General features: G+C 44.8%; 1 protein-coding gene across 4 annotated transcripts in view; it reads right to left on the minus strand.

Annotated features, from left to right (window-relative positions):
* Window positions 1–26,054, minus strand: part of MARCHF7 (membrane associated ring-CH-type finger 7) — a 227,258-nt gene that overhangs the window by 158,082 nt on the left and 43,122 nt on the right. For all 4 annotated transcript variants that reach the window (XM_086956640.1, XM_086956639.1, XM_086956641.1 and 1 more), the window contains one exon: window positions 7,746–7,920. In XM_086956640.1, coding sequence (XP_086812766.1) covers window positions 7,746–7,920 — 175 coding nt within the window. The remainder of the gene's footprint in view (window positions 1–7,745; window positions 7,921–26,054) is intronic.

Below are 26,054 nucleotides of genomic sequence, written 5' to 3' on the forward strand. Positions count from 1 at the left end.
CCACGAGCACTGATATCATCTTCCACACTCTGCGTAGAGCACAGTGGAGGAAAGCGCTTCTCTCCATTCTCACTAGCTCCACCACCAGAAAAACCGCTCACAGCCTGACGCTCTCTATCACGCCATCCCAAGTTTTCGCCGGCAGAGCCACCATTACCATCTACAACAATGGGATCATTCTATTCCAAGCCACAGATAGAAATCTCGACCGACTCAACCACCTTTTCCCTACTTTCCTAGATCACATTACCAAAATGCGGTCCCCCACCTCGCACACACCAAGATGCACCACACCCCCCAACTCCATGCCCCAACATAACCCACCCTGCCCATCTCACCGGCGGAAGGACACACCCCCTACCCACTTCCTATATAGCACACCCTGCCCATCCCTCCAGCGGAATGACACACCCCACCCATCCCCCCAGTGCTATAGTTAGTCAAACACCCAAGGTAACACCTCCACACCCCTCACCCACTGACGATAATCGTCCCCCTTCCCTCATCACACACTCCACTCCACTCAGCACTCATTGACGAAGATCGTCCCCCTTCCCACATCACACATACCCCAACCTCCCTTCCACCCACCCGCTCCACACCTCCCACGAGCCTCGCAGTACCCACAACGGACCAGAGCATATCTCCCCTCCTACGTGGCAGTTGTCTCTCTCACCCTATCCCCCGCCCCCCATTCTCACTACTCACTTCCCCACCCCCCCAACCAGACACAGAGCTCACCACCCCTCGCTCCTCAACATCCCCCCCTCTTTCCCTCCCCATACTCAGCCCCCACTACCTTCCTGACACCTCTATTGTCTTCAGTCCTCACTCATCCCACAACTCTCCGGCGTCGCCCCCCCAACGACGTCCCCGCTCTAACGTCCCAGCCGACCCCTCCCTCTCCCACACCCCTCGCCCACACTCTCTCTCACCCATCGAATAACACCCCACTCCCTATTACCGAAGAACACTCCACTGACACTTGCACACCCCACCCCCCTGTCCCCAGCTCGCATTCCAGCTCCCTATTCAACAACCCGCCTACGGCCCTCATCTCCAACGCTAGCCCCAACTCACAGCTCGACCTGATCTTAACAACGCTACTACAAGTCAAAGACGAGCTCCACACCATCAAAGAACTTCTCCACACACACCCCAGACAACACCGACCTACAACCAACACCTCCGTATCCAACAAAGGCCAGACCCTCCGCACAGGCCCTCGCTCTCAGCCCGCTCCAGGGGTGAAACGGGTGGGCTCACACTCTCCGCGTTGGCCCACTATCCCCAACAACATACACCGCCCCCGTCGCGCTCATAACTCCCTGACGGTTCATGACTTAGACACCCTCCTCCGCTCATTTGGCCCTGGCCCGGTAAAGCGCACATCGCCCTCACAACTCCCCATACCCACAATTCTCTCAAATCCCATTAGGCACCCAAATCTAAGCAGCAGATGCTCCATCCCCAACAATCTCAGAAAAATACCCCTCGCGCTAGAACACTCGACCACCCCTCTCACCCCCAGACTCAAATGCATCCTACTCAACTGCAGATCGGCCCAGAGGCACTCCTCCAACATTGCAGATCTCGTCACATCAATGGATCTTGACCTAGCCATTTTGACTGAAACCTGGTTAACTGAAGCCTCCACACCTATCATGGACATATTAGTCCCCCCCAATTACCACATCATTAGACTTGACAGGACCGGCAAGACGGGCGGGGGCATCACATGCATTTTCAGGAGCAACCTCTCCGTTGCTAAATTAACTTCCCCCTCCCTCACGTCTTGTGAACTCATCTGTCTTGATATCTCCAGCGAGGGCAAACCAGTATGTGCTCTACATCTCATCTATCACCCGCCTAAGGACAACCTCATCTTCACCCAACAACTCATGGACACGATCTCATCCAACGCTGGCCGGCAGATCCCGCAAATCTACCTGGGTGACTTCAATCTCCACTGGAACGATCAGAAAGACGCAGTGGTGAATAGTCTCAAATCTTTCCTTGGCGCGTCTAACCTCACCCAAATATGCAACAGCCCAACACAGGACAAAGGCTCCATACTTGATCTCATCATCGCCAACGAAGACTCCACCCAATTGGGGGCAATCCAACCTTGTGATTGGTCAGACCACCACATTATCACCTTCATCAATGAAAAGGTTAAACCTGTCTCGGCTCAACCCACCAAATCTAAGATCTGGAAAAGGGACATGAAGAACCTTAACCCCAACTCCCTGCCTCCCCACCTCACCAATAGCCTCCTTCCCCCTCCGGGCACCTTTGATGTTCAATCACTGACTGACCACTACCTCGACTCTATGAATTCAATAATCAATGAAGCCGCCCAACTGCAACTAAAGAGAGTTTCCACCAAGATCTCGAACCCTTGTTATGATGGCAGACTCAACGAAGACAGGCGTGCTATGCGTATGGCAGAACGCACATGGAGATCTGTCCCCTCATCACGGCATCGCAAAATACTTAAGAGCAAGAGAAATGCCTACTTTAGGAAAATAAAGCGCGCTAAATCTGATTTCTTCAGCCTTCAGCTGGACCAAGAAAGCTGTTCGAACTAGTCAAAACTCAAACCAAGACGCAACCCCTACTATCAAACGTCACAACAAACATCCCACACTGTGAAGACTTTTCTGCTTTCTTTAAGCTAAAGACCGACAACATAAGGAGTGACCTCCATAATGATGTAAGTCGATACCCGAGCATCACCAAAATGCCCGACACCCAACCTAAAAATAACGCTTCCTGGTCGTCTTTCGACACCTACTCTGAAGAAGCAATACACAAACTGCTCGGCACCATGAAGCCTTCTAATCACCTCACAGACCTACTACCTGCCAATGCTGTTAGAGACTTCATCCCCGTTCTTCTCCCACTCTAGACTAAAATCATTAACAGCTCCCTTCAGCAAGGTCTCATTCTAGACTCCCTCAAAGTGGGGCAAGTCACGCCCATACTCAAGAAACCTACAGCTGATCCGGCTGACTTAAACAACTACCGCCCTATCACCAATATCCCCACTCTGGCCAAGATGTTGGAAAAATGTGTGCAACTCCAACTAACAAAACACATTGACCAGTTCGAACTCCTTGACCCTCAATCAGGCTTCCGAGCGAAACACAGCACGGAAACGGCCATGACACACATAATTGATGACGCCCTACAAATCCTGGATCGCAACGACTCATGCCTCCTCATTCTCCTGGACCTCTCCTCAGCATTCGACACGGTCAAACATGAGAACCTATTAGAGCTCCTGAATACCAGAATGGGCTTATCCGGGACTGTACTCAAATGGTTCACTTCCTTCCTACACAACCGATCCCAGAAGTTCAAGATCAACAACGTGCGGTCCTCTCCAGTGCCAGTAGATTTAGGCGTCCCACAAGGATCTTCCCTCTCACCCACGCTGTTCAATCTCATCATGGAACCACTCGCTACCATGCTCCAGGCATCCAATGTACACTTCCACATGTATGCCGATGACACTCAACTTTACCTAAAGGTACAATCCCCAGAAGATATCAAACTTCTGAACTGCACACTTAGGAACACCCAATCTTGGTTGGCCGACAATCACCTCAAACTAAATGCGTTGAAAACTGAGTTCCTCCTGATATCACCCCCTGCTAAAATTACCACCACCCAAATATGGCTCAATCACCTAACAGCATTCAATGTCCAACCCACCGTCGTGGACTCTGCGAAATCCTTAGGCATCACACTTGACGCAAAGCTCAATATGCAACAGCACATTAGCAAAGCAATGAAAGGAGCTAACTTTCAAATAAACACTTTGAGGAAACTCAAACCCTTCCTCCCAGCCAAGGACTTCCAAACTGCTGTACAAGCACTAGTCATCCCCCGCATAGACTATGGAATTGTGGCCCTCAGCGGTCTCCCTCAAGCAACAACAGCACCCCTAAGAGCCTCCCTAAATGCTGCAGCACGACTCATTACGGGCTCAAGGAAACACTCTCATAACCCCTGACCTGAAATCCCTGAAATGGCTTCCCCTCGAAGCCAGAATACAATTGAAAATTGCAGTTATGACACTCAGCCATACACCACAAGGCTCCCACCTACCTCACTCAAAAGTGGACTATATCAGGAGGTTCGAGATCCAATAGAAGTACAAAAAGTCTGCTCCTGAAACCTCGCAGATTCCGTAAGGAAAAAACCTACAAACGCTCCTTCTCAGGAATGGCACCCAGGATCTGGAATGCACTCCCTCCTGAAACGAGGATTATCTCCTCCACTGTACTCTTCAAGAAAGAAGTGAAAGCCATCCTTATGGCCAAGTTCACCTGATCCTTACTGTTGCTGCTCAGAGACTTTGCACCGATTTTGTAACGTTGGATACTTAATGTTCCAATAACTTTATGTTCATGACCTACTGACCTCTTTTGCAGTTGGATCAAAGACTATGCACCGTTCTATAGTATTGTCTTTTGAGGGTTTACTGGTATCCACTGATCTCTATGGCAGCTGGATCAGAGTCTTTGCACCGCCCTATCATAATGTCTATTTGAATGTTTATTGTTATCTCTAGAACTGTATTGTAGCTAGCTCAGACTCAGCACCGTCTTATATTTTTGTCTATTTGAGTGTTCTCTGCTATTTCATGATCTCTATTTTAGTTAGATCAAAGACTCTGCACCGCCTTATTTTACTGTCTGAGTGTTTACCTGTATCTTATTAGCACATGACTGTTATCCTATTATGCTACCATTCACTATACTGTACCCAATTATTATGTCTACTCTCCCTCCTGTTTGCCCACTCCCCCCCCTCCCCCGTGAAGCGCTCTGATATCTGTTAAGATCTTGTTCGCGCTATATAAAACTTTGAATAAATAAATAAATGTTAAGTCTCTACAAAGAATCTGCCTCATTAGTATCAGTATTATATACAAATGCAGCAGTGAGAAAGGTCATCAGTCAACCTTTGCAAAGGGCCATCCACTTTGCAGCAACACAAGTCACGTTTACTAACTTTTTATCCGTTTGAGCTTCAAAAATGATTAGTTAAAACTGCAAGATTATGCAGTGGATGATGTATTATGTGACAAATATGGCAGAGCCATAATTATATAGAACACATTTGCATACTAGGATATTTTTGCTATTCATGTTTGAACAGCTCTTGTGGAAGAAGGGAGGAGAAGTGTTAATGAGAGAAACTGCATGGCTTGGAGACAAATGGCTTGTGATTCCACTTAAGCGTATTTGGGAAATTGTGTGATTGGAAATATATTCCACTTTGTGAATGTATTTAAATGCCAATAACTCCTATTAAACCTTAAATAATCAAGTGTATCCATTGGTTGAATTACATTACACAATAAGCTGTAACTGGTCGGTGAAATGCCAAACAAATATTAAAAGTTGGGATGTTTGGCACATTCTAGCCACACCTCCGACTCCGCCCACTGATTCAAACCGTGGGTTATTCCCCGCCCTCGGATTCTCCGTCCACAGTTCCCCTACTTTTCCCCCCCCCCACTTCAACCACTGGGTAAAATGACAGACTTGAAACAGTGCAGCAAGGAGGATACATCTACTCTGTGTGGTGAAGAATTGTAAACTCCGGAAATTTAACTCATCACCCTGAGATTACGCTCTTGCGCGCATTCCGCCTCTTGTTTTCCCCTCTCTCCATGTTCTCATCTCTTTATCTCGCCCTTTCTCTCTCCATCTCTGTATCCTCTCCCAGTTTTTTTTGCTCTGTGGCATTTTATGTCTAAAGCACACACACTAGTCTCTCTGTTTATCTGTTTCCTCCACCCACCCCGAAACTCTTGCCTTTTCTTCCCTATCACGTGCCATTTGAAAGATGCAAGAAAAATATGATTCTTATTTAAGGTGTTAAGAAGATCGTAACTTTAACATCCAGAAAGTCAGATTAAAAATATTTTTCCTTTAATGGCAATAAAAAGTTTAATTTAAATCTATATCCCTAGAAATCACAATTTCTAATATTGAAAAGTCTTTTCTCCTAATGGAAATTAAATGTTAATGTTTCTGATCAAAGCATGTATTTTCAACACGCGCTTTTTAATCAATGTGTGTAATTTTTAGCTCCATTTAGCTTCAGAGCCGTGTGGATGCAGATTCCATATGCTTTTCTCATACTTTTCTGGCAGCCTGCTGTTAATCGTGTAGACAACTTGTTCCCAAATGGAGCTAATCACCCGGGACACCGACCCTAATTCCTTACAAACTTGCCACAGTCTCAAAGCTCTTCCTGCGATGCCCCTTGACCGGTCTTGATGTTCTGCTCGCTCGGTAAAAAGACGACAATTCGAACAGCTAACCACGTCAAGGCTGACTCGGGAACTACGGGGCATGTATTTGCCAAGGACAACTGTCAGGCTTCTCAGGAGAGGAGCAGTAACTCATTTGCCTGGCCAGTTTTGCATGATATTCTTGTCTGATTGGCACTTTAGTGCCACCTGTTGGGTACTGCTTTGAGACAATTTCTTAAGATTAGGTGTCTAGGGAAGAAGTATCCCCTGTGTCAGATTACTCTTTTTATGGTGTATAATCTATCTTCTGCAGATTCTTCACCCCTCCCCCTGCTCTCCTTTTGAGGTTGGGCCAGTACTAGAAAGGTTCAATTGTAGGTTCGGGTTGATACTTACATCTGTCTAGTTTCCCCCTCCTTAGGTTTTGGTTGGTTGCCAGGAAAAACAATCATTGGCATATCCAATAGGGCACGCCTTTGGGACCTTGTAAGTGTTTAGCTATGCAACAGTTGATGTACCAAGGATATTGTGCTGCATAACTAAATACTTATAAGGTCCCACACTAGAGACGTATTGGCTATGCCAATGCTTGTTCTTTCTATTAAATGTGGTGCGCTTGCTTCCTATAAGGGCACCCCAAGTGGGAAAATATATTCTTTTAAAATGCCTTAATGCATTATGGTACGCTCCTTTGAAGAGCAATGAAAAATAAATGGTCGGCTCTTAACACTCATTCTCTTTTTCCATTTGGTTTAGTTTTTTATGGTGTCCCAGTCCCAAACTGAGGTTTGTATTTTGTTGGGGAATGCGGGGGAGGGCTTAGAGTGACAGGTTAACAACAGGGCCATTGAGGCTCTTGCAGCTCCCTGCAAGCTGACCCATTTCACTGGGCTGTCCAGGAGCTGGCATTTTAAAAAGGAAAAGTTTTCTGGGGTGTCCCATGCCCTCCCAGGGCAGAACACCTCATCTTTTACTTTGGGGCAGCAGGGGAGCCCCACTGCGCCCATAACTACTAGCTCCCTGCAGGCAGTCCCACTTTAAGACCAGAGGAGCCAGAATTTATCATTCTAGGCTGTCCCAGTAGCCTTCCGGGGCACCCCACAGCATATTTTACGCTGAGGGATTCGGGGAAATCACCAAAGTCACGGCAGACCCAGCGCTTCTCCTGCTTGCGCCTATCCCAGGTGCAGCAGAAGGGCCATTAACACCCCCCCACCTTTTCACCTCCCCCCACCAAAACCTGACCATTGAAAACAAAGCAGACTGTTTGCACCCCACAGACAAGGCCTGCCCTCTTTCTGGTCTTAAACAGTCTACCACAATTGATTTAACATGAACTTACCAGACCAGCTTACAACGTTGCTAAATATTTCATAAATTGCCATCAATTCTCCGGCCCCATCATGAATGATACACTGCAAGTATAAGACTTTAAGAATACGTTTATGAAGTGTCAACATAGGAGTACCTGAAATTGCATTCAATCCACTGCTATTCCTTTGCATTCCAGATAATGAAGAGTATCCGGAATACGACAGCTTCGGCCTCTTTGAATCCCTATCTTGTTGTTGGGTAGGTATCCTGGAATGCACTTCATGAGTTCTCTCCAATTCAGCAGGTTGATATGGTTCAGGAGCAGGTACCTAAAAACAAGAAGTACGCATACACAGAACCACCAATGATGGACTTAGTAAACATATGTTGCCAAAAATTATACCTTAAGTAAAATATGCAAATAGTCAACGCAGGTACACAATTACTTCTAACCAGTAAGAAATCGTTGGTGCTGCAATACAACCATTAATTTCTGCTTCAGAAAGGAGACAAAATTAAAAATAAAATGAAGGAATCTTTTCACCCACTAGCAGGAGCACGATTTTGAAGTAGCACTTACCAGTTGCACAGCATCCAATGGACAAGGTTGGAAGGATAGTTGTGGAAAAAAAATAATTGAGATCAACAGCTTGGGTGGGGAGATGAAGTACAATAACTTGTATCTTTTAATAGATGTGAAGGGGAAACCAGGAATTATGTGGTTAGCAGTATAAAAAGACAAGAGCATTCTGTAACCTACACATCAAGGGGCATTCTTATTGGCCATAAAGAATTGATTCCACCTTAACCCTCATTCATAAACAGCATCTGAAATGATCCTCCAAAGTATTAATTAGATTTCGTGCAACGCTGGAGACACGAAATCAAGAGCATAATTTCACCCACATATAGGATTACAAGCAGTAAATGTGCTTAGTATTACTGGGGCCTTTACAGTCCCTATGAAAAGGTCCATACCGAGACACTCGCCTTCGCTGCAAACCACCAAATGGCAGGCGTTTCCGACAGGGATTCAACTGAGATGTCAATTATGATTGGTAATATAGCCTCGCAAGGATTCGAAGTGATTTTTTATAAGGGTGCTCACATGCAATGGACAAGACGTGGTGGGAGGAGACTTGTTAGTCTCAACCAGAAGATTTTAGCAAAACTACAATTGCTACGATGGCGAATCCAAAGGAGCAGTGTTTAGGTAGGAATCTCAAAAGCCAATATCCCTCATGAAATGAAAAAGCGATAGTTCAAACAGAACTGTCTTTTCGGGCATGCGTCCAATATTTTTTCCAACACATTTAGGGCTATATATTGGTGCAATTGCCACAATGTATCATTGCACCCTGGAAACAATGAAAAAGTCTTATACATACATTTTCTTAATATATTGTTGCATTTCTCAAATTAAGAAACCTTAAAACTAAGCACCACTCTAGTGTGGGTGTGCCGATTGCATAGGATAGCTATAGCCTGAACACTGAGCAAGTGGAGACCATACTGACATTGCATCGATTTCACAGTGCCACTCGCAAGCCGTTTCCTGCAGCATGTGACCTTCAATTGGGACCCTGAACACAGAGCAACATTCTCTTTGCCACAGACACTGGGGAAAGTGACAAACGCCGATTTGCGGGGCAGAACCACACCGCTTGCAGGGGTCGGAACTACGAGACCCAGCGAGCATTGCGCATTCAACAACTCCGCGCAGCTGGTGTCTCTTCGCGCCCCCTGCTTCCCCTATTTCAGCACGCCCTCTTCCCACGGGACGGGGCACGGGACGGAGCACGGGACGGAGCACGGGCCGGGCCGTTTGAGGCCGTTCGAGAATGGTCGCGACCGGGACCGGACCACCCCCCTTGCTTCTTGCTTTCATCTCAAACTTTCGTCTAAATCCTTAAACTATGGCCACTAGAGAGACAAGGAGCAAGAGCACGTTGGCCGCAGGACCGGCAAAAGGTACTTTGGACGCTTATTTTGCTAAAGCAGGGTCTCTTTTGATTGATGAAATCACGATACTTGAAAGGTGTATATCCCAAGAAATAGAATGGGTAAAAAGATCCTCCATGGGTCCCATAGCGCACGCAAGGACTCCGGAAAATAGATTGGAACGCATAGTGTCTGATAATGGGGAAAATGGGGCCAGTGGGACGCTAGTCTGGTCTGACTTAACCAATTCTACCTCATACAATAATGATAACGATACTAGCGCCCCTTAAGAGCCAAGTCTATTAACCCTACCCCGGACTCAAGCACAGCCCCCTACCTACCTACCTATTGTCACTATGGCTAATATGGAAGACACCAACGATAGAACTAGCCGTTCAACACAGGGGGAAAGGGAAGGAGCCATACCAAAAAGGAAAAGAGGGGCACAAAATCCTCTGGGGCGTAAGGCTAAAGTTGCAAAGCACAACCCCATAGTGGAGGGTAACAGACAAGGATTAGGCAAAAAGGGATGCACACCACCGGGTAAAACCACGGTATTACCTACTGTGAATCCACCTCCACAGGCATCAGACCAGATAATTTCTTGTCCCAGTGTAACCATAGGCGACGACGATCTCAATCTTTCTAACATTGGCACCCTTCTGAGGACATTATTAAGCCATCTAGAAGCACGCCTATTAAAGATTGAAGCCAGGCTAGTGACTATAGAAAAAGCAACGGTGCAACCAGCTGACACTTTCAAAAGAGACAACAATGTAGTTAGAGGTGGGGGGGAGCTTAGGAATAAGAAGGTAACACCAGCGCCCCTAGTGAAGGAAGCAGCTAGTTTAGCCCCCAATACATCGCAAATGCAGCCGCCCACACCATATACTGCAACTCCTCAGCTGACTGATTGCGATCCAATTTCTAGTCACCCCGAGAAGAAAGCTATAGTCACACAGGGACCACATGTCAATACCAAAAAACCTAGGCCTGTGAACTTGCCGCCGGAGAGCCCATATACAGTCATCCTAGCTGGTGTACCAGAGCTAAAATCGGTTTTTTAAAGAACCTGTCGCTGCTCTGAAAAATAAGGTGGTTAACTGGCTTACCTTAAATAGACCTCTTCCCCATGGAATATCGAGTGAGGTCCTTATGGTAAGGAGAGTCCCATGGCTAGGTAACACAAGGAAATCAATTAACGGAGATTGTGTCCTAATTAACTTCAGGGATCCCAGGACCGTTACCCACATATGCAGATGGTCGCACCCCGACCAGGGGACATCTATCCAGCCCCTACCCCTATCCTTCTACCCACCACTGACCTATGCACGTGAGGAGGAGGGATGGGAAACAATTCCTAGGAGGGGGGGTGGCTGGGGTGGTGGAGAGAGAGGAGATTTCCATCGTCCCAGACTCCAGCAGCCCATCTATTTTCCAACATTTAATAGGCATAGCAGCTTGGACATGGTGGATTGACACAGCTGGATCAGGAGGGGGGAGGCCAGTGGTCGATTTTGGGGCCCTAAGGAAGAAAAAACTACCCCCCCTACTCAATGCTTTGCAAATACCCTGGGGAAGGTCCACTGTGAGGAGCAAGATAATATTGAGGAGGCTCCCTCAACAACTACAGGGCCCTTACCCAGTCCGAGGGAACCCATAGTCGTACAAGGGGACCGAGCTGATACTGTTACACCATCGATGAGTCTATGTGACACGGGCACTCCCCCTCCTCCTATCCCGAATCTCAGACCACCCTCTCTAAAGATATTATCCTGGAACGTGGCTGGCCTGGGGAATAAATTGAATTGCCCGGACTTGAGTTCATTTATTGAGGGCAAAGACATATGCTTGTTCCAAGAAACCTGGGCGAGAGGATGTCTCCCGCTCAGGTTTCGCGGCATTCTCCCTTCCTGCGAAGTGGGGGGGCAAGGGGCGTCCTTCAGGAGGTCTCGCAACCTGGGTGGCTGTCGACCTGGGTTGTGAGGCCATATCACTCCCCACAGCTTCAGAGGATATTCTCGGTGTTTTGTTGGAGTGGACGAACTGGAGTAGACTCGTTGTGGTAAACGTCTACTCTAGGCCAGTAAGCATTACACAAGAGTCACGCACCATTGAGGAACTCAGTCTTCCTCAGTGATATCCCCCAGGGCACACCCTTCCTGGTAGGAGGGGATCTGAATTGCCACTTTGAGCCCCTCTCAGGTTTATTGGATGGACTATCTCAGGAGGAGGATGCAGCGTGGTCTGTACCCCATACGGTAGCCCCCTCGCCTAGAGCTTGGACTCCTCTAGCTGTCCAAATTACTGCTATAACCCTGAAACACGCGGTGCGTGCCTGTAACGGATGTATAAATTCCAACATCCCCCCTAAATGCACATACAACAGAGTGGGCAGGGAGTCCAGACTGGATTATATTCTGGTCCAACTGACATTGACTTCCGGGTGACACCTAGGTTAGACAGCGACCACAATGGGCTCGAACTGGAATACGCCCTTCCCGGCCTAGACGATAGTGGGGCGGCGGCGGCAAATGCCCCCGCCCCAGGGCTAGTGCTGACGAATAATAGACTGAGAGGGAGGTGGGAGAAGCTAGCCTCGAACTCAGAGGAGGTTTCAGGGCTTTATGCCCGGGTCATCCCAACATTAGAAAGGGTGCATGCAATAATGGAGAATCCCAGCATTCAGGGCACACATAAGCAATTGAGGTCCTCATGCGCCAACCTTATCAAGTCTGTGGCTGAAGTCCTTTTCTCGACAGGGAAGAATGGGGGTGGTCGCTACAACCGCCCCACTTGTTATAACGTTGCATGCCGCAAGGCTAAATCAGACCTGCTGACCTCGATTAAGGAAGGTACAGACAGATCTGTGATACAGGCCAGGAGAAGGGACTACAAGCGCTTGATTACTCGCGCCAAGAGCGAATGGGAACAGGAGAAATGGGAAAACCTCACTATTTCACTAGCCTCTAGGGATTCTCGTAAATTCTGGCGTATTGTCAATACGGGGTCCGAGGAGCTAGCCTCGGCTATCGAACCGAATATCTCAGCCAAGGCCTGGCAAGATCATTTCCAGTCCCTTTACAGGGTGGATGACGGGGCCCCTATCAAATCCCTACCTACCATAAGTGTACTACCAGAAGGGGACCCATTCACAGAGATGGAGGTACGAGCAGCCATTGCAGGGCTGACATCAGGCAAAGCGCCTGATTGGACGGTTTACCAGGCGATTTATTTAAACAGGAGCCTGATGTATGGGCCCGTTACTTGGTGATGATATTGAACGCTGTCCTGAGGGGTATGGAGGTTCCCTGTCCTTGGCTGGGCGCAGAGATTGTTCCCATATTTAAGAAGGGATCACCTCTGCTCCCAGCCAACTACAGGCCCATCAGCCTCATCGATGTACCCCAGAAAATATTTGGTAGGTTGATACTTGATCGCCTCCAAAATTGGATAGACGAATTCGCTATTTTGAGTCCCTACCAGGCAGGATTCAGAAGGGGGGTCTCAACTACGGACCAGATCTGCCGTCTGAACCTTCTGTTCTGGAAGACCGCGGTAATAGAGGGCGGCAGTTGGTACACGGTATTTGTGGACTTTCGAGCCGCCTTCGATTTAGTATCAAGAGCCAGATTATGGACAGTGTTGGCGGAGCTGGGTATCCCGGCCGATTCAGAAAAGGGGGTGGTGATGGACAGAGTATCTGAATTAAACAGAATACTACTACCCAGTCAGCAGCTCAGGGCTTAATCCATCACCGTTTTTAGCTCACTGCACCATCCCAGCTCAGAACCTGGCTACATGCAAATTAGTCTGTCCCTGGCCCAGTGCATCATGGGAACAGGGCAGACCAAACTACCAAGCCAATTCTTTTACTGGAAAGGAAACAAGCTTCCGGGGACCGGTTTCTGGCATTACAGCCGTCTTCGGCCCAGCTTGCTTGAATCCTGATGGTGCAGTGAGCATGTGGTGGACAAAACGATTCAGAAAAGGGGGTGGTGAATCCTTTTGTCCACTCTAAGCGTGGAAGAGTATGCTCAGACATGAGTCCCTTGCTCACTGCACCATCAGGATTCAAGCAAGCCGAGCCGAAGACTGCTGTAATGCCAGAAACCAGTCCCCGGAAGCTGGTTTCCTTTCCAGTGAGAGAATTGGCTTGGTAGTTTGGTCTGCCCTGTTCCCATGATGCACTGGGCCAGGGACAGACTAATTTGCATGTAGCCAGGTTCTGAGCTGGGATGGTGCAGTGAGCTAAAAAACGGTGATGGATCAAGCCCTTATCTGTTGACTGGGTACGAGTATTCTGTTTAATTCAGATGCTCTGTCCATCACCAACCCCTTTTTCTGAATCGTTTTGTCCACCCTAAGCGTGGAAGGGTATGCTCAGACATGAGTCCCTTGCTCACTGCACCATCAGGATTCATGCAGGCCGGGCCGAAGACGGCTGTAATGCCAGAAACCAGTCCCCGGAAGCTGGTTTCCTTTCCAGTGAAAGAATTGGCTTGGTAGTTTGGTCTGCCCTGTTCCCATGATGCACTGGGCCAGGGACAGACTAATTTGCATGTAGCCAGGTTCTGAGCTGGGATGGTGCAGTGAGCTAAATAACGGTGATGGATCAAGCCCTGATCTGTTGACTGGGTACGAGTATTCTGTTTAATTCAGATGCTCTGTCCATCATCAACCCCTTTTTCTGAATGGGTATCCCGGCCGACATCTTGACCATTCTGATAAGATTACACCAGGGGAATTTTGCTCGTGTCAGGTGCGGTAAAAATGGGGCACTTTCTGGAAGACTCCCCTTTGACAGGGGGAAAACAGGGTTGTGTGCTTGCTCCGACCCTGTTCTGCCTCGTTGTCAACGGGGTAATCGCCCCCTTGACCAGGATGGGCGACAGATGCTCCCAAGCTCAATGGCAGCAGGGGGCCCGCTATTATGTTTGCGGACGACACCCTGTTGTCCAAGTCCCCCATGGGAATACAACGGGTCCTGGATGGGTTTTCAACTTTGTGTGGAGCGGGGGCTTGAGATCAACGCCTTGAAAACTAAATATATGATTCTCAACACCCCCTCCTCAACATGCCCCAATCCTACCATAGATGATGTGCTAGTGACAGACGTCATTAGACCCTTTCCGCACTACCTTTGGCAGAGATCCGTCCGCCTGTTATAATCCTGGATAGAAATAATTAATCAAAAATTCCAAGTGGCTTCGATTCAGTTGATGATTTTCTTTATTCTTTTTTTCAAAGTTCATGCTTTTACATGTTTCAATGGAGACGTTTTTTTACATGTTTCTCACAGATTATTCATTCTCTGATTTGATAAACGTACATGAATTACACAGCAAAATAAAGGGTTGTCGTATCTCAATGCATTTCGGGATTGAATCCCTTCGTCAGGGGTACTGAAAAAATTAATAAAAATTACATGACTATACTATACATGTGATCAACAACACACGAGAGTTTTAGACAATTGATTCATAATGTATCTGTTGTACTGTCCCATATCTAATGAAGCATTGGTTTTTTGACATTGTGTTACATAAAAAAGTTTTTTGCTTCAATTTACGTCGTGTTGTTTTGTAACAATCGGATATATAAGATTTGTACAGGAGAAAAAACTGAATTAATTTAGTACTATGATTGGTGATGCGGACTGAATTTCAAAACTCACCATATAAAATGTGCTGTTTTGTAAAGTTCAGCGTGCTGATTCTGTAGTTGACAGAAAATTCAAAAAACCTTTTGACAATAAAAAATAGATATGGGACAGTACAACAGATACATTATGAATCAATTGTCTAAACCTCTCGTGTGTTGTTGATCACATGTATAGTATAATCAAGTAATTTTTATTAATTTTCTCAGTACCCCTGACGAAGGGATTCAATCCCGAAATGCATTGGGATACGACAACCCTTTATTTTGCTGCGTAATTCATGTACGTTTATCAAATCAGAGAATGAATAATCTGTGAGAAAAACAACATGTAAAAAAACTTCTCCATTGAAACATGTAAAAGCATGAACTTCGAAAAAAAGAATAAAAGAAAATCATCAACTGAATCAAAGCCACTTGGAATTTTTGATTAATTATTTCTATCCAGGATTATAACAGGCTGACGGATCTCTGCCAAAGGTAGTGCGGAAAGGGTCTAATGACGTCTGTCACTAGTACATCATCTATCTAATCAACGTGGAGACAGGCCGCTCCTTCCCTCCCAGCACTCCACTGCTTAAACACAGAATTAAAACTTATCGATCATAAAAACGGATTAAAAAGGAGTGCACTTCACAACCATCCATATTTGTAATCACCCACAAGCCAACGGTGAAGCAGCACCCACAACAAAGAAAAAATGTCTTTTGATTCAATTTCAAACATAACGGATAACAAGGCAGAAACCAAAACATATACATCAGCACAAGCTTCTGATATATATTCATTAATTACAGACATCCGATCTTTCAGCACACGAAGAGGATCAGTAACCCAAACATTGAGACTATTGGAATTTACTTCAAGGAGAGTACTCAACCAAAAACTCCATGCATCAACTTTAATACAATATCACAAAGTACAGAGGATTCCCCGTGGATTAAGGCTTTCAATCAAACCCATGCTCTATAAGTTCCAATACAACAAACACTTTATGGACAAATGGTACTCTATATTAAATAAATGCTCTCTGGACCTAATATTACTTTTGGTAGAAGAATTATCAAAAACTATTAAGGAGTTAGAGGAAGAGATTGATGTTCTAAAGCAAGAAATCTCAAAACAAATGGAACAGGATGAGCTAGCAGCCACTTTAAAAGATCTGAATGACAAACTAGACAAATACAAAAGGGATACGATAGATTACAAACTCATCGAAGTTTACACTTGGGCAGAAATGTATGCTAGGAGAAAACCACCACCAAAATTCGTATCATCCTCTCAGGAGAGTGTAGTTTCAGATAAGGATTTGTCTACAACCCGTCAACCACTTGTCACAACAACCCCTGGAAACATAACTCAAACTGAACTAGCTTCAACAAGCACAACATCTAAACAGCAGAGTTTTTTTAGACAAGGGCCCTCTAACAGGGAAACCACCGGAAGCATCAGGAAACGCAAGACCCGGCGTGGAAAAGGACACAATCAGCCAGAACTTGAGAAGCAAAAACCCGAAAGTCTAGCAATTAATATATTATCAAAAAAACTCAACAAACAACAACTCAATGTTTTAGAAAAAGGCACAGGATTTGTACCAACTTACCACAGCACCAAATTAGAAACAGAAATAGCTTTCTTCAAATTTATGAGAGTACTTAGATAAAGACACTTCTTTGAGAATATAGTACCAACTATGCCAGAATTCACCCAACCAAGAGTGAAAACTGAATACAAAGAATTCAAAGAACCCAGTACATATATGGCACCTATCTCACACAAAGTTCTGGACATGTTTGAAATCTTAGTTGAACAGGACCTATAACAAATCAATTGGCACCATCATCAGAGAACAAATTTGAACAAACATGAAATTGACACTCAAAAAGTTGGCTGAGGATCCCTCAATCACATTCAAGAGAGCAGATAAAGGAGGAGCCTTAATCATTACGGATACTTCATTCTACAATGCCAAAGTAGAAACCCATATTCAAGACGAAACAACTTATCTAAAACTCCCACAGAATCCCACGCAAGAAATCATCAGAACATTGGAAGGAATCCTAAACAGAGCACTGGCAATGGAATGGAATGGATTACCGATAACACCAAAAAATATCTGACTGTTTAACACCCTCGCTGTCCTGAACTTTATATGCTCCCTAAGATTCATAAAAATGCCACGGATCCACCAATGAGACCCATAGTCAGTGGCTGTGGGTCACTGTTTGAACCCTTGGGAGTATACATTGATGAATTTCTTCAGATCTTTGTACAAGGATGGAAATCTTACATAAAAGACACAAGTCATTTTCTCCAATTATTGAATGAGACAATAGAAGGCAACAAGATCCTACTATGTACTATCGATGTAACATCTTTGTACACCTCAATCCCTCTAGCCGAAGGTCTGGAAGCTTGCGAATGGGCACGGTTACAATTATCCAACTTGAAAGCCAACAAAGTATTCATTCTTGAACTTCTTCAATTTTGCCTACAACATTCTTACTTCAGATGGAATAATGAGTACTACTTACAAATCAGTGGTACCTCAATGGGTTTTTCAGGAGCCCCGTCCTTTGCCAATACCTTCATGGCCAAATTGGAGTACGATTTCATCTTAACTGAAAATATCTGGAAAACTCATACTATTTTCTATAAACGGTTTATAGATGACATCTTCTTACTATGGAAAGGACCAGAAACCTTACGGATCGAAAAAAATCAGAGCTCAATCAAAGAAACCCAAGAATACAATTCACTTTCACAATCAACAAACATGAAATACCATACCTAGATGTATTGGTTCAAGTGCAAAACACCACAATAGAAACTTTGGTATATCACAAACCTACAGACAGAAACAACACTTTGTCCTACAACAGTTTCCATCCAAGGAATCTTTTGCGGAACTTACCATATTCGCAACTTTTACGTTGCAAAAGAATCGCATCCACCGCACAAACTTTGGAAATGGAAATCACCAACCAAAGGAAGAGATTTGAAGTTAAAGGATATCCCAACGAAGTGATACAAGGAGCAGAAAACAAAATCACAGAAATCCAAAGAGAACAATTGCTACGAACCAAAACCAAACCCAAAATGGATTGACAAGTATTTGCAACCAAATATTCAACACAAACCAACTTGATTAAAAGAATTATTAACTCAAGATGGGAACTATTACAAAAAGAGGAAGATTTTCATGGCATTTTTGCCAACAAACCTTTGTTTGCTCACACTAGACATCACAACCTACATGATATAGTGACGCGTACTAGGAAGGACACAGGTACTACAAGCACAACTAAAGGAATGAAGAAATGTTATAACTGTACTCATTGTAACAATGTAATGGAAGGACCATACATACAACATCCTCAAACTGGTAAAAGAATTACTCTCAGGCAACTAGCAAACTGTAACTCAATGTATGTGATTTACTGTATAAAATGCCCTTGTGGAAAATTGTATATAGGGTAAACTGAGAGAAAAATAAAAGTCAGGATCACAGAACACAAGAGCAGAATACGGAACAAGAGTCTGACATACAGTTTAGTAACCCATTGGACGGAAATGAAACACTATTCAACAACTAAAATTTCAAGTCCTGGAACAAATAGAAATCAAACCAGACCGAAACAACGAAACTTGGCTCTCGCAAAGAGAAATTTTGTGGATAGACTTTCTACAAACTCATACACCAAACGGTCTAAATGACAAAATAGACATGTCTTGTTTCTTGTAAATAGCATACTATCAAAATCTTGTATATATAGAGACTCATTATGTCCAAAGAAAACCTGCCAATCTACAAATCACTATTGAATTGTTAATTCATGAATTAGTCACTCACTAAGCGACAACTATACATACACAATACATAACTCCATAGATGTTGTATAAGTCCTTGAACTTAAATCCTCAACTAGTCTAGCTAACCAGACAACTCATCATCATGAGATATGTTTTTATCTTCAGATCCCTATGTAAGGAATTTGCATTTTTAATCCACACTGGATTTACGTTTTTCATAAGCATTATTTTATTAGCAGGCACTTCTAGTCAGTCGGCCTTATCAGGCTATTCTACCCATTCTTATCTTCCATAGAGGTATTTCCATCAAACACCGCAGTATTTCTTCACTGCTCATGATTTATTTATCTTAGCTTTCCGCTAGAGCCCGGTTTTACCATTTTAAATTTTTTCATTTAAATCAGGCATTGAATAATTTCACAGCATTAGAAATTCCACTCTTCGCATTATTCAGCGGTTTGCACTGTATTCGTCCGAATAGTAACTCTTTTATGTTCATCCTTGCTAAGCGTTAAGCCATTTCCGCAGTCCGACTTCAACCTCCACTCCCACTAACGTAGGAAACACAGCGAAGCATTTCGCTCCGTGTTATCACCACCTAGACGCCGACGGTACAGACTAGAATCGCCGCTATTCAGGTAATCCAGTCATTGCGCCTAACCGACCATCTCCAGTTTCTCGTAACTATTCATTGAACATATCATTTCTATTGTCATCTTAGGTATAGAATCTCCATTCCGAATCTCTACAGAATTCTATGTCGCACAGAGCACCCGGTAATCCCTCACCCAAGGTATTTATTCACTAGCATTCTCAGTTTTGTATAGTTCGTTTTTTAGAATTATTAACCTCAACGGAGCATTTCCGGTTTTCAAACAGACATTAAATCCGTCTCAGCAGAGGCATTCCTGATTCTAAACACGAAGACCAGTTTAAAGCACAGAATTCAGTACCATGCTTTAACGGTAAATTTAAACTTGTGTTCTCAATTTATCTTTGGTTATTAGCACTAACAGAATAGTTACAATTGTGTTATTTTTGCAGTGACACCCTCTCTGAACTCCTCTAGCATACATCTCCAGTACGACGGTGCACCATTATTCCGGTTTTTACCACTATGAATGCATAGGTAATAGCATATTGATCAAGAGAAACCACCATAGTAGGGTTCACATAGTTAACGCACCATTGTCTAAAACGCATTTGTGTGCATCTTTTTTTCACGCATTTAGTAAATCGACAGTCTGGGCTCACGAAGAATACCACCCCTTATTCCTACGAATCTTGATAGAGAACTTTAAGGTAAAAAACTGACTTAATCCACCAGAGTAACCATTCCAGTCCTGCGTAGACGATCATACACATCACTATTTTTTCGTTTTTAGAAGCATCACCCCGAACAGAAAATGCTTCTACCTCTTTCATCACACACAGTGATAACAAAGCGGGTTTCTCACAAGGTATGAAGATATAGCATTGTTCATTTAAACACGTGCCAGTTTAAGATTGATTTATAATCCAAGCATTATTTTTTATTGTCCAAAGGTTTTTTGAATTTTCTGTCACCTACAGAATCAGCACGCTAAACTTTACAAAGCAGCACATTTTATATGGTGAGTTTTGAAATTGAGTCAGCATCACCAATCATAGTATTACATTAATTCTGTTTTTTCTCCTGTACAAATCTTATATATCCGATGGTTACAAAACACCACGACGTAAATTGAAGCAAAAAACTTCTGTAACACAATGTCAAAAAACCAATGCTTCATTAGATATGGGACAGTACAACAGATACATTATGAATCAATTGTCTAAACCTCTTGTGTGTTGATCACATGTATAGTATAATCATGTAATTTTTATTAATTTTTTCAGTACCCCTGACGAAGGGATTCAATCCTGAAATGCATTGGGATACGACAACCCTTTATTTTGCTGCGTAATTCATGTACGTTTATCAAATCAGAGAATGAATAATCTGTGAGAAAACGACATGTAAAAAAACTTCTCCATTGAAACATGTAAAAGCATGAACTTTGAAAAAAAGAATAAATAAAAGAAAATCATCAACTGAATCAAAGCCACTTGGAATTTTTGATTAATTATTTCTATCCAGGATTATAACAGGCGGACGGATCTCTGCCAAAGGTAGTGCGGAAAGGGTCTAATGACGTCTGTCACTAGTACATCATCTATCTAATCAACGTGGAGACTGGCCGCTCATTCCCTCCCAGCACTCCACTGCTTAAACACAGAATTAAAACTTATCGATCATAAAAACGGATTAAAAAGGAGTGCACTTCACAACCATCCATATTTCCAATCCTACCATAGGCACACCGAGACTAGAGAGGGTTTTCACTTTCGAATACCTGGGGGTAACTATCAACCAAAACATGACCTGGGACACGCATCTGACCAAGGCCAACATGAAATTGGTCCAGTTAACGGGTGGCATTTGTAGGATGACAAGTAGGTCGACCTACAAACCTTTTGGTTCTGTTCTCCAAATCCATAAAATGCGGGCAAGAGGGGCAGTTACATATGGAGGGGAACTGTGGGGTCATACACCTGCCCATGACCTGTTGACCACTGAAAACAAATTCATTAGGCAGCTGGCAGCCTTACCCCCAAGTACCCCGCTCCTCCCGTTGAGACTAGACCTGGATCTCAGACCAATTACAGAAGAGCTGGGACTAAAACCAATAACCTTTTGGCGCCGAATCTGGAGCATGCCAGAACTTATGAATTACAGGACTGAGTTCCAAGAGATCCTACGCCTACCAAATGCAACACATATCCCATGGCTGAGATACATAAAACAAACATGCGAGAGCCTAGGAAGACCACAATTATGAATAGATCCGGGAAATGCATGTTGTAGGATCCCACGCAAACTCCTCTCGAGGGATTTTTATGAGCAAAAGCTACTTGCCTCAATAGGGAGCACACGGGAGGGGTCTCTTACAAATCTGTTCATTAAATCTAAAGATTCATACCATCTAGAGCAGGTCCTCGATGGCATTAGTCCCATTCTGACCAGAAAATTATTTATGCAGTGGCGATACGGTACACTCCCTCTTAGGGCTTTCACCAACCGTTGGGCCCAGCCTTCGCTTACAGAACAGTGCCCGGTATGCCCACACCACCAGGAAAATGATTTGCATATCATTCTTCTGTAATGCTTATCAAAGATCTAGGAAGTATTGGCTTGTTCCACTTCTTAAAAACCTAGGTTTCAGGCACTACCTCCCAGCTTACAGAATATTAAAGACAGAACTATCACCCCAGATTGTGTTTGCGGTGGCAACATTTTTTAACAGCGATGTGGCACGCCCGTACCCGCTACATAAAGTCAGGTATAGACTTGCGATAAATGAAATGTACTGATGACTTTTAAATGTAATGTACTGTAATTGATTTTAACAGGCTAATTGTAATGCTTCTTAAATCCTGTTTTACTTGGTATTCTAAATTGATTTTAAAATTGTCTGCATCTCTTTTATGATCTAAATAGATCGAAATAAAGATTGAAAATGAAAAAAAATTATTTCACAATGCCCTACCTGTCCGTTGCGATACGTCGACCTACAAGTGAGGTACTGATTTTAAATCAGCAGGAGTGTGCGAATACTAGGTGATAGGACTGTTGTGGCCAGCAGTTCCCCACAAATCCAAAAACTGTTTCTCAGAATTTCTAAACCAAATTTCGGCATTTTATACGTGTAGGACGCTGGCTCTGTATATATTATACCAAAGTGCGGTATAGTGTGCACAGAGTCCAGTGGAACCCCAAAGGTGGGCAGAAGTAAAGTTAGATAGAACATTACTCTCTATTTGTGGTAGTGTGGTTGAGTAGTAAGGCAGTATCAGAGGACCGTGTTAGGCATTTGTTGTATACACTCAGTCAGCAAATGAATTCACACAGTCAAAGACTGAACTTCAGACCAATTGTTTTTGTTGAAAAATCTTCTTTCAGTTACTTTATTTCTAGTACCAAGCAAGCCTGGCACAGGCAAGCAATAAATACTTTACAGTAGTAAATACTGGTTGTAAAACAGTTCAATTGCAAATGTACTATGGTTGGACTTACAGTATTGTTTCAGAGAAATGCAATCACTTATAAATACAGTACATAGACTTGAATGGGACTTTCAGTAAAAATAGCAGGTGTTCCTTTTGGATTACTTTTATTTAGTGCTGTCTGCAGCACAGGGACATCTCCTGTAAAAAAGTGAGTAAAACCGTGTTTGTTAAATTTTAAAGAATTTCTTTACGTTTCAAAACTGCACACTTACAAACTTTTCCACAGAAAAACAGCGAACATTCTACTATGGAGGAAAATATGGTTGTCGATTTTTAGGTAAGTAATCGGTCTTTGGAGTTGATGTTCTGGGGTTAGAACAAGGGTTCCCCCATGGTCAAGGATGCACTCTTGTTACACCCTCAGCGGCACTAGGGTGGCCGGGTGCAGAGTGCTGAGGTCCAATATATCCATTTGGGGATGGGGGCCTCCGGTTTGTGGCTGCTGGCAAAGCTCCTGGACTTTAGCTCAGGGAAAATGGGGAAACAAATTAGCACCAAGGGTACACCCTGAGCAGCACTAGGGCGGCTGGTGCAGGGTGTGGTTTCGATGTCAGATGCCCTCAGGTGGGGAGGCAGGGTGAAGCACAACTCTCAGTCCATGTCATCTTGAAGATGAGGTGGGGGACTCATCCAACCAAAGACAGACACATGCCCCTCCCACTGGAGGGTGACATAATAGGGGGATGTACCCACCCCAGGGAGGAGACTCATTGTTCCCTGCCTTTTACCTACCTGTAACGCCCCTAAATCTAGTATTTACCTGAACCTTGCTTCTTCAGATCCAGACAAGAAACAAGAAGAACCGAACAGCCGTGCAGCAGCTAACAAGAGGAAGACATCCACTGACTTGGCCACAGCCCTACCGGCCGGTCTCTCCCTCGAACCTGCTCCTGCGAAATCCCGGTGTGTCCTGCAGCCAGCAACCTCAAAAACCCCAGAGGACCTGCTTGCCTTCACTTCCAAAGATTGCTTCTCCTGTGAACACCGGATTTGTTCTATTGCAACCTCTGGCAGCAGCCGGAACCGCAAATCCACCCCACTGTGCACCTGCCCAAGCAGGCAAACACCACGAGGAGGTCACCCCCTGTGATCCTGAACCTTGATCCAGCAACCCCTTACCCGCCAGCAGACGCATGCAGTCTAAATCCAGAAACGCCCCCTAACCGCGTCCCGGAGCTGGTAAGATCTGATCCCAAAAGGCACCCCTGAACCAGACACCTCACAGCCTTGTGTGCCCAAACCAACGGTGCCTAACCAATCCCTAACTTCCCAACTTACCTCTCGAAGTGGTGGTCGCACTCAGAAGTCCTAAGTCTCCCTGCCTGCAGTGGCTTAGCAAACCGGAGGTTCTCCATTGAAAACATGGCATCGGACCTCGAAAAAACACCCTGCACCCGGCCGCCCTAGTGCCGCTGTGCATCTTTGGTGCTAATTTGCTTTCCCATAAGCTAAAGTCCAGGAGCCTTGCTCCTACAACCCAGTGGCCTACTTGCCAGCAGCCACCAACCGGAGGCCCCCTATCCCTAATTGGATAACATTGGGCCTCGCTCTGCACCCAGCCGCCCCAGTGCTGCTGAGGGTGTGACAAGAGAGCATCACTGACCCTGCGGGAACCCTTGTTCTAACCCCAGAACATTAAACCCAAAGACAGATTACCTACCTCAAAACCGATACCGAACAATAAGAGACAGTAGGCAATAGGGGAATGGGTTACATATGTGTCTGTGTGCTCCACTCCTTCCTAGCTGTTATCACTCACCTTAGAACCAATCAGGTGGAATATACGTAGAGAACACGCGAAGACGTAGGATATTCCCAAGGCGGTCTTTGAAGAACTGACAGTGGTAAATGTGGACTTTCTAGGGGGAGCCAAGTGGGCCAAGCATGGCTGGCATTTTGATTATGTACACGCTAGCAGCACTACAGGTGAACAGCATAGGGCCCACCACATTCCCAAAACCAGACAATGAAGGAGAGGATGAAGAGTATAGCGGATGGAGGAAGCAGCCACTGGTGCGCGAACAAACCAGCAGGCTGAGACGCAGTTGCTGGACTAAAAGGCGGGCAGGACTCTGGGGAAACTCGAGCACAAGCAGTAGCAGCTTGGAGTAGCCCAGCTTGTGTAACGCAGGTCCGAGGAGCTGCTTGGTGAGACTGGGCCTCCTTACCAACACCACCTCCCTCCACAAATCAATGCTGCCAAGAAGTTTTCTAGGGTGACCTGTTAAATTGAGAAGCGCACGAGCCCTCGTGGAGGGAGAGATGCCCAACAGAATCAAGAAAAGGCATCTCGTGTGCCGGAAAGGCCCCTCCCCCCAATAAAGCAGCGCAGCCAGGAAGTTTCGGGCAGTGACTGGTTAAAGTGAGAAGCGCACGAGGCACAACAGACTCAAGAAAAGGCATCTCACGTGCCTGAAAGACCCTGATGGTCCGAGCAAGCCAAAGCGGACTGACCCTGGAAGAGCCATTCTCGAAATGATAAAGGTCACTTAGCTGCAACACACAGACTTCTGGGGTTTTAAAGGATTATGGAGTCAGTACAATAACTGATAATTTTGTTTTCTTTATTATTTTTAGCCAGCAAAGCTTGGCTATACCTCAGACATAACGATTGGGTTAAGAAAGTAAGCATAATGTCCTTGTTACTTATCAGTAATCTTCATCCTTAAACCTTAACGTGCTCGTCACAGTCATTAACGTCTGCCCTTTCTTCCTAGAACCGCTCTTTTTAGTGTTGTAAATTATGGGAGGATTATTGTTATGCTACGCTTTATGCCCTCCCCCCTAGTGTGGGTGGACTCATAGCTGATTTACTTAAACTTCCTGGTTTTTGCCCCAGTCATGAGGTTGGATCCACCCCGCATGTAATGACTGACAAGGATATCAAGGTCAAAGGATAATTAAGATAAACTGTGATGACTAGGTTATTCTCTTCATTGGCTGATATGAGGTCATTTGA

The sequence above is a fragment of the Lissotriton vulgaris genome, chromosome 2_1 (genome assembly GCF_964263255.1).
Source record: "Lissotriton vulgaris chromosome 2_1, aLisVul1.2, whole genome shotgun sequence".
Classification (NCBI taxonomy): domain Eukaryota; kingdom Metazoa; phylum Chordata; class Amphibia; order Caudata; family Salamandridae; genus Lissotriton; species Lissotriton vulgaris.